The 10,201-nt window shown below is 39.4% G+C and overlaps 1 protein-coding gene across 7 annotated transcripts in view; it reads left to right on the forward strand.

The window, feature by feature from the left end:
• The window catches only part of LOC117323910 (annexin A6-like), a 96,950-nt gene extending 86,989 nt beyond the window's left edge, over window positions 1-9,961 (forward strand). For 6 of the 7 annotated variants that reach the window (XM_033879440.1, XM_033879439.1, XM_033879442.1 and 3 more), the window contains 5 exons: window positions 4,874-5,022; window positions 5,638-5,736; window positions 6,266-6,341; window positions 7,772-7,884; window positions 8,580-9,961. In XM_033879440.1, the coding sequence (XP_033735331.1) occupies window positions 4,874-5,022; window positions 5,638-5,736; window positions 6,266-6,341; window positions 7,772-7,884; window positions 8,580-8,702 (560 nt within the window). In that variant the 3' untranslated portion in view covers window positions 8,703-9,961. Of the gene's footprint in view, window positions 1-4,871; window positions 5,023-5,637; window positions 5,737-6,265; window positions 6,342-7,771; window positions 7,885-8,579 lie in introns of those variants that run through there. The other variant, XM_033879438.1, reaches the window with a different exon arrangement.
• The last annotated feature ends 240 nt before the right edge of the window (window positions 9,962-10,201 follow it).

The raw sequence follows: 10,201 nt of genomic DNA on the forward strand, positions 1-10,201 counted from the left end.
AGCTCCGCATTCCCTGCCGTGCTGAGTGACAAAGGTACTATCATGCGTGGGACCTTGAAGTCTTTAAGTGTTCTGACTGTTTCCTTGAAGACTTTCCATTTTTTCTCCAGATCTTGTTCAATCGGTTCATCCCAGTTATAGCCTTTAGTAATTTCCCTCATGAGTATCTTCCCCTGAATAGTGACTGGGGCCACAAACCCAAGTGGGTCATATATGCTATTCAACTCTGACAACATGCTGCGCCTTGTTAGTGGTGTGTTGCTAGTCCTCACTTCAATGTCAAACTTGAACTCATCGGAGGCCATATCCCATTCAAGGCCCAGACTCCTGTGTGTTGGTAATGGGTCTTGCTCCAGTCTTAATGATTTGACCTCTTTACCCAGATCTTCAACCGGGAAGGCGCTAATAACCTTAGGATTGTTTGAGACAATCTTGTGCAGTCTAAGGTTACCTCCCTTCTTAAGAGCCATCTGTGTTTTTTCTATGAGACTTATGACCTCATCTTCTTCTGGTAGCGACGCGAGAGCATCGTCAACATAAAAGTTCCGCTCTACTAAATCTTTTACGGTGGGGTCAACGTCCTGGCTATCCACACTTTTTTTAAGCCCGTAGTTGGCAACAGCGGGGGAGGGACTATTCCCAAACACATGAGCCCGCATGCGATACTCAATAAGTTCAAGGTTAGGATTGTTGTTTCTGTACCAGAAAAATCGGAGGTAGTCACGATGGTCTTCCCTGACCAAAAATGAGTAAAACATTTGCTCTATATCCGCTGCGAAGGCAACTCGGTCCTTTCGGAATCTCAGAAGTATACCTAACAGTTCGTTGGTCAGGTTAGGACCTGAAAGTAGGACCTGATTCAGGGATATGCCGTTGTAAGTTGCTGATGAATCGAACACCCCTCTAATTTGATCTGGTTTTTGAGGATGGTACACACCAAATATGGGCAGGTACCAGACTTCGTCTGAAGGGGTTGGGGCTACCTCAGCCGCACCGGAGCTCAAGACTTTGTCCATGAATGTGACAAAATGTTCTGTCTTGGTAGGATTTCTTTTGAGTGAATTGTCTAGTATCATAGCACGTTTGAAAGCCATTCTACGATTATTGGGCATCCGGTCGCGTGGTAGACGAAATGGTAGAGGTGCGATCCAATTACCATCTTCATTTCTGAACATTTCCTTCTCCATTATACCCACGAACTGTCGATCTTCCACGGAAGTTCCGACCTTGTCATCGTTCTTTGTCCTTTGGAAGAGAAGGTCATTGTTGTTTAACATAATGTCTTCTTTTACCATCAACTGATTTTTGCATGGTTCAAATATAGTCCCTCGGCCATCCTTAAGTACGCTCGTTTTTCGCGCATGAACTTCGGTCATTGAAGGTTTGTGAATGTTACCGAGGCAGACGTCTCCAATAACAACCCATCCCAACCCTAGTTTCTGAGCGAAGGGGGAGTTCTTTGGACCGGTAATCTGTTTGTAAACTTGATGGACATCTGGAATGTCCCTTCCCAATAAAAGTCCTATGCTACAGTCGGCTCTGTATGGCAATATAGGTACATCCTTCAGGTGGTCCAAATGCTGTATAACTTCTGGTGTAGCGATTTCCGATCGGTCTTCTGGTATGTCTGTACATTCTAAGAGTGCTGGCAACTGCCTTCGGTATGTATTGTTCATAGATTCCACGGTGTAACCAAACGCTTTTCGCCCACTCATCCCGAAACTGCCAGAACAAGATGACAAAGTGTACTTCACCTCCTCCCCAACAACATTCATGGCATCGAGGAGGTCCGGCGACGCTAGGCTGTGATTACTCTGATCATCTAAGATGGCATACACGTTGACCGACTTCTCTGGGTGATTATTAGGGTACACCTTCACCAGAATTATCTTGGCACATGACCTCCCTGTGAAATCTCCACACACCGATGTACACTTAGCGGTAATGCTCTCCCTGTCGTGATGAGTTCCGGGTTGTGCATTCTCGTCAGCAGGTGTGTTTTTGGTGTTCGTGGCTTTCTGTCCTTTCATCTTATCTTTCCTCATTCCGTTGCTGTTTGAGTTAAAGTGCATACAAGTAGGATGATGAGGTGACCCACATTCTTCACACTTGATGTTAGCCTTACATTCTCTCGCTATGTGAGAGTCCTCGCAACATTTAAAGCACATTCTGTTGTCGCGAAGAATATTCTTGCGTTCATCCAGGCTCCTCTGTTTGAACAGTTTGCATTCACTTAGTTTGTGACTAGCATATTTGTGGATGGGGCATCCCTTGTGTTCCTGACTTGAGGATGGAGGTACCTGTAATGTTGTCTTCCTTATTTGAACATTGGGTTTGGGTGGTTTTGTGTCTTGACTCTCGTATTTGAAACTGGGGTCGTTGAGCATCGTGGCCATGTCAGATATAAATGAGACAAAATGGCTGAGTGGTGGGTACGAGACTTTGTGAGTAATCTTATATCTCGTCGCTCTCTCTGTCCATTTTGTCTGTAGGTGTCCCGGCAGCTTAGATACTACTGGGTTTACTCCAGTGGAAGAGTCAAAGTAGGAGAGCAGAGAAGCGTACCTGAGGTCCTCCTTGAGAGACTGGATCTCGGACAAAATATCCAGCAGGTCATACAATCTGCTGTAATCTTTCACGACGATTCTCTGAAAGTCTGTGATTTTGACTTTAAGTGAGTTCTCAATTAGTTCCGGTGCTCCATATCGCTCCTCTAGTCTGGCCCATATTCTTGTTAGTCCTATGTCAGGGTTGTGTGAATTAGACGTCCTCAAACTTAGAACTTGTTTAGAGGAATGAGGTCCTAGCCATTTAATCAGTAGGTCAATTTCCTCAGCTGGTGTCACGCATTGAAGTTCCCTCACAGCACCTTTGAAGGAGTTTTTCCAGGCGGTGAATGAGGCTGGATCATCATCAAACTTTGAAAATCTAGCCATATTCAAGTCCTTTCTGGCTAAATATCTGGTAATAGCCTGTGATTCGGACACTGGTTCTTTCCGATTTATCGCTAACGATGCATTTGGTGCAGATTGTAGAAAGGGTCTAGCGTCTGGCGATAATGTAGACTGACCTAATGGTTCTGGCGCTGATGGATTTCCAAACTTTACCCTGGGAGGTAATGGGGGTCTCCTGTATGGTGTCGAAGCTATCGATGTGGCCATGGCAGGTGGTTGGCTTAATACGGAGTTGTGAATAAGTCCATCGGATTGTGTGGCAAAATTATTGTAATGAAAAATTGGTTGTGGAACCTGTTGTCCTGCATGTTGAGGGAAAGGCAGTGGTATAAATGATGTAGGATGCCTGCTGGGTGGTGAGGTTACAGATGTATACCTGAAGGGTGGTTGACATTGAGGAGGGACTGGTGGTGCGTTCATCCCGGTTACCTCAATCTCTTCTTCCATCCTTTGGTCCTCGAAAATACTTCTTTCAAGTTCCTCTAATATCTTTGATTTAGCGTCCGAAATGTTTAGTTCTGTTTTGATTTGTAGTTCTTCCTCCTTAATTTTCAATTTTAACCTTTCTGCTTCAATTTCGTGCTGTTCCTTTAAGGCAGCCTTTCGTGTTAGCAGTTCAGCCTTTTTCTGGCTCTCATGAAGTTTGGCAATGGAGATTTGGCTAGTATTTGACTTTCTACTTATTTGAGATCTATTATCATCCTGTATAGAAGTACTGTGCAAGCGACTTGGTCGAACTGTTGAATTATCATGATCCATAAACCACTGTTCTACTGCATGCTTTGTATTGATATAGATGATGTTTTTACTTTGAAACCAATCATTGTCAGTTATTGCGTCGTTTTCGTTGTACAGCTGTTGTAGATCATCATGGATTTGTAATATTTCTTCGTAAGTATTTAACCACTGTGAGTATGTTTCCCTTACTTTTTGAACATCATCAGATTCAACTAACAGATTTTCTAAAATTCCACAAAGTTTTTCAATTGTTTTTATACCATCGAGTCTCTTCTTTTGCTTGGTTTGAACTTGATAGAGATGGCCCTTTTCTGTTAACGTTCTCTCTCTTGTTTCGTCGTTTCGTTCCATGTCTGGCGAAGTTGAACTACCGTTGAAGTCTATCTTTTACTGTTCTGCCTCGACCTTCTAAGTGCTTCTAGGTGGTCAGGAGAAAGATAACGAAGTCGAATGGGTTAAGTTTACTTGCTTTTAATCTCTTCCCGGTGACATCGTAAAAGCTACAATATAAACAAAGTCACTCTTACAACCTGTACGCTAAGTACAATGTACATGTGTATGTAATTGTAACAAATGTAAGTAGATAAAATAACAAATAACCGGTAACTTATAATGCCTGAAACAATGGCAACTTAAACGCAAGACAACAAACTAAGAATTTAAGGAATATACGCTTAGCTTGAGATGAAATTTGTATTGGAAATATGTTGTCTATGGAAACAAATCATAACCACGTGTTTGGAATGTTGAACAACGTGGTACGGAACTATCGAATACACAAAGTAAATAACTGCATAAAAATGGAATGACAGCTGTCTAGACCGAGATATTTCTTTCATTAAATGTTAACAATAACCAAAAACAATAAAAACTTACATAGGTGGTACTTCTAAGGTAGGCCATTTGCAAGTTTACGTTTCACACAAAGAGATGTAATCTAATATGGCGGCCATGCTGTAATGGCATGGCGAGTGGCGCTCCCTGGCGATCGATCCAAGGGGAGTAACTCTAACTCAAAAATGGTATAAACACAGTATTGCGATTTTGACTGTGTTAAACAGTACACTTATACATGTACATGATTTATAGTATACAAACTTCCTTCATTCTTACCTGTTGTACCCTTCCTGATAACAATATGTCTGGTGGTTTATCTTACTTAATTGTTTTGTAATTGACAGCTTACAAGACTGATGTTGAGGATGACATAAGGAAGGAGGATGCTGATTCTGACTTTGGTAACTTGTTAGTAGCTATATGGTCAGGTGAGAGGGAGACTGGCTCAGTCAACCAGACGCGGGCACATCAGGAGGCCAAGATGTTACTCAGGGTAAGTCTGTACACCTCACAGATGGTCATCAGCCTGACCGTGTGGGCTTTCTAAGGGTACCTTGGTTTCCTCCTACAGTAAAGCTAGCTTGCACGTCCTGTGATCAGTATAAGTTGATATATAACTTGTTTTGTAATTACATGTATATTTTGAACATTGAAAAAAAAGACAGGGTCCCCCCCCCCCCGTAATTTTGCTATGCAGTGTCCCCAGGGACTCTCAAATGTGAAAATTGGAAGTCCCTTTTTGAAATCCAGGAGTCCCATGACATTTTAAATTGACAAACTCATGGTAAAGCAGTTCCAGCATTCAAGTAATAAAATACAAACACACGATAAGGTATTAGTGTCAATTGAAATCAACTGTTATTTCTTCATTGTATGGCAGATTTTGGAATTACAATATATGTATCCCAAGGATGCAGAGACATTTAGTTTGGGAGTCCTTTATGATTTTTCTGCATCTAAGACGCTGGCAACCTGCGTCAGAGAAAACCCTGAAAAAAATGTTGATCTTAAACAGATGTTATTGAAAAAAAGAGTTGTTGTTGTATATTGGTATTCATATGATGCATTTATTGAGAGCAGAAATATTTAGTTATTTTTGACCTTACAGAATGGCAAGGCTGTTCATCCTAAGGATGAAACTTACACCAACCTGATGGTCAAATCAAGTCATGCCCAGGTGAAAGCGACATTCCTGGAGTATGCAAATGTAAGGTCTTAGAATTCATTATAATTAAAACATTTTCCTATTTCATACCATTAAGCTATTTTTACTTAAAATTCCATATCATAAAGGTACAAATGATATCCCTCTTGTGTGTTAATAATCTGGCTAGTCTGTGTTGTTGATTGTGACTTAGACACTGTATTGAAACCTTTTTTGTCATTACTACTATGATATTGAGGTTTATTTCTTTTATACATGATGTAATAATAACCTATAGTGAAAATAATGACAATTAAAGGAAGACAACATTATGACTTGTTCCCAGACCGGGTCTCTAATTACCTGGTATAAAGTACCTGATCGCCTAGCCAGAAATACCTACACCTTGCATCACTGCACTTGATGTGTACATTTGTCTGCATGAACTTGATAAAAAAAAATTCTTCACAGAAAGTTAATAAAGTATGTATTTTTTTAACAGAGTACTGTGACATCATATCAATTGTCCTAGCCGTTTTTGTAGGATATTTCCTAATATAACTTAGGTACAAATAATAAAATTTGTTGACAGTTGGCTGGGCAGGACATCTATGCTGGACTGATCACGGCTGGTTTGGGTGACAACGAGGACGGATACATCTCTCTAGGTAAGGACCATAGTTCTGTTATAACTGGTTTGTGTGATGGTGGGTATACATCACTCAGGGTAAGGACCATAGTTCTGTTATAACTGGTTTGTGTGATGGTGGGTATACATCTCTCAGGGTAAGGACCATAGTTCTGTTATAACTGGTTTGTGTGATGGTGGGTATACATCTCTCTAGGTAAGGACCATAGTTCTGTTATAACTGGTTTGGGTGATGGTGGGTATACATCTCTCAGGGTAAGGACCATAGTTCTGTTATAACAGGTTTGGGTGATGGTGGGTATACATCTCTCTAGGTAAGGACCATAGTTCTGTTATAACTGGTTTGGGTGATGGTGGGTATACATCTCTCTAGGTAAGGACCATAGTTCTGTTATAACTGGTTTGGGTGATGGTGGGTATACATCTCTCTAGGTAAGGACAGTAGTTCTGTTATAACTGGTTTGGGTGATGGTGGGTACATCTTTCAGGGTAAGGACTATAGTTCTGTTATATCTGGTTTGGGTGATGGTGGGTATACATCACTCAGGGTAAGGACCATAGTTCTGTTATAACTGGTTTGGGTGATGGTGGGTATACATCTCTCTAGGTAAGGACCATAGTTCTGTTATAACTGGTTTGGGTGATGGTGGGTATACATCTCTCTAGGTAAGGACAATAGTTCTGTTATAACTGGTTTGGGTGATGGTGGGTATACATCTCTCTAGGTAAGGACAATAGTTCTGTTATAACTGGTTTGGGTGATGGTGGGTATACATCTCTCTAGGTAAGGACCATAGTTCTGTTATAACTGGTTTGGGTGATGGTGGGTATACATCACTCAGGGTAAGGACCATAGTTCTGTTATATCTGGTTTGGGTGATGGTGGGTATACATCTCTCTAGGTAAGGACCATAGTTCTGTTATAACTGGTTTGGGTGATGGTGGGTATACATCTCTCAGGGTAAGGACCATAGTTCTGTTATAACTGGTTTGGGTGATGGTGGGTATACATCTCTCAGGGTAAGGACCATAGTTCTGTTATAACTGGTTTGTGTGATGGTGCGTATACATCACTCTAGGTAAGGACCATAGTTCTGTTATAACTGGTTTGTGTGATGGTGGGTATACATCTCTCTAGGTAAGGACCATAGTTCTGTTATAACTGGTTTGGGTGATGGTGGGTACATCTCTCAGGGTAAGGACCATAGTTCTGTTATAACTGGTTTGGGTGATGGTGGGTATACATCACTCAGGGTAAGGACCATAGTTCTGTTATAACTGGTTTGTGTGATGATAGGAACATCTATAATGGTATCGGAGAATAGTAGTCAAACTTAGTTGCCATATAAATTTCGTAAAATTCCATGTGGTAGGATTTTTGTAACCACAGTTTTCCAAGTTCTGTTTTTAGAACACTTCTAATTGTGAAGTGGATTCTGTTTTTCTCAGCCATGGCAGTGCAGGACCCGCATGATTTCTATGCAGAGAAGTTGAATTCCTGTTTCAGCAGTATGGGCGTCAATGACAACATGCTGATTCGAATGACTGTGTCACGCTCAGAGGTAAATTACCACAGCAGCCATATAAAATGTACTTATTGCATTACATCTGTCAATGTATTTATTTCTGCAGAAAAGGTACTTTAGGGTGATGGTAGGTATTAACAGACTGGCGTTGTAAAACAGCCAGGTTTTATACAGCTGGATTGAGAAGCAGACATGACTCAGGGGTGTAGAGATTTCCAGTAAAATTTACTCCCACTTTATCTTTTTCAGGACATGAACTTTGGATTTAAAGTGTGTTCCCTTGTCGAGATAATTTTGCTCAGATGACATTTAAAGTTCAAGAAAAAAATTAATTTTGTAATCTGTCAGACTCATTAGCAGTTATATATCAGGTTTTTTTTTAAACTTTTCTATAAAAAATGCAATTATTTACAATGTATTACATCAATTTAAGCATGCATGATGAATCGAAGAGAATCAAAACTTTCATGATAAAAAATATTTGGAACGAACCAGGCTTGTCATTTCTGACATTTTCACAACATTCTGCCGAGTATGATCACTTCATTACTAGAATGGCAATGACTAAGTGTATGTTTTTGAATTTGATGGCTTAAAATGGAACTCAACATGTTAAATTGGATGTCTTGTGTGGAAACTCTCATCAGGAGTTACACTTGAATGTTTGTGTCAAAAATGGAAATTGGATTCTTAGTTTTTATTTACCATTAATGAATGTCTTTTGTTGACAGAGAGACCTTGGAAAAATCAAAGAAAGGCTACAGGAGCGGTACAAGAAGAGTCTGTCCCAGCTGATTCGATCAGATTGTAAAGGGGATTACAAACAGATGCTCCTGGAAATTATTGGAGAATAAACTTAATTGTCGGAAAATAAACTTGGTTTGCTAAGATACAGTATTATTTGGGAGTACAAATGACTTCAGTACCTGCATTTTGTGTACATTCTAATGCAAGAATTCCATGTGATAATGTTACTATATATGACAGTCCTTCAGTAACACTGCCGTTATCTCGGCTACTGTTGTCATCATTGTAGTGGTTTACAATGGTGTCTTCTTGCCTTGTCTGTCCAGTAAGCTAATGTGATATAATATTAACTTGAAGTTACTTACATAATCATATTGTAACTGCATGATCATGTGATAAACACTTGATAAAATGTTATAACTGTTCATGATGTTATAAAATACGTGTATTACACAAATTAATTATTATATTTATAAAATATTACAGATATTAATTACTGTAACTGATGTGATACAGTGTTACTGATGTACAGTACTACGGAGATTATGTGTGACACTACATTACATGTAGTGCTAAATCTACTGTTATATTATTTGCTAATTTCTTCTTCATTAGCTAATTATTTTCACTCACTGGATCAATTAATATATCCATCTGTGATATCTGTCCATCACTGGCACATCAATGTTTGACTAATATTTACATTCATCATAATTTCTTGCATATATAAACAATAGCTTTATGAATTTAAGTGTACAGCTCTAGTACATTGCTGAGGGTTATGTGTTATGTAATGAATTTTTCAAGTAGAGGTACATTGCAATGAAATCCTCTGTAATGTATTTGCCATGGGTTATCTGCTATGTATTGAATTTTCAAAGTAGATGTACATTTCGACGGAATACTCTGTAATGTATTTCTAAGTCTACCTGTGAGTAGGCACCTAGTACTTCGCCAATTACTCCACAGGAGATACAACAAGTTAATTCTAGGTAGTTCACAAAATCTTTGACAATGCATTTATAGACATCAACATTAAGAAAGTTCTCTTAAAATGCAAAAGTCATTTCAGCAGTGTTTAAGTTGAATTGTGTTAACTATGCCAAAGAACATGACAATTAGAAGGCAGTCAGCTTCAGGGCTATTCCAGAGTAACTTAGAGCTGTATGATGGCTTGGAATAACATAGTTTCCCTTGTAAGAAAATCCGTTTGTTAAGCTACATGTGTTGAGAGACAAGTTTGAATATTGTATAGCCCACAGTTAAACATTTGTCAGATAGCCTGCTTCACCAGGTAGCTTGCAGAAAACACTTTTTTTATGTTTTAAATTGCATAGCCTCATATACTGTACACAGGAAATTGTATGGTACAATTGTACACCAGTACAGAGGATTCTGGTAGACTGGTGAGAGGTCATGATCAGCTCGATCAGTTTATCAATCTTCAGTTCAGAGCTGTTTTTATGTAATAAAGGTTTGAATGCTTTTGTTTAAACTATTAAATCATTTGTTTTCCAATATGTCAAATTTTTTGTTTATGAAGAACATGATTTTAGATAGAAGTCTTTGTTAGTTACATCGACCCTCGAGTGAATTTTTCTAAATG

This window comes from Pecten maximus, chromosome 3 (genome assembly GCF_902652985.1).
Source record: "Pecten maximus chromosome 3, xPecMax1.1, whole genome shotgun sequence".
Taxonomy (NCBI): Eukaryota; Metazoa; Mollusca; class Bivalvia; order Pectinida; family Pectinidae; genus Pecten; species Pecten maximus.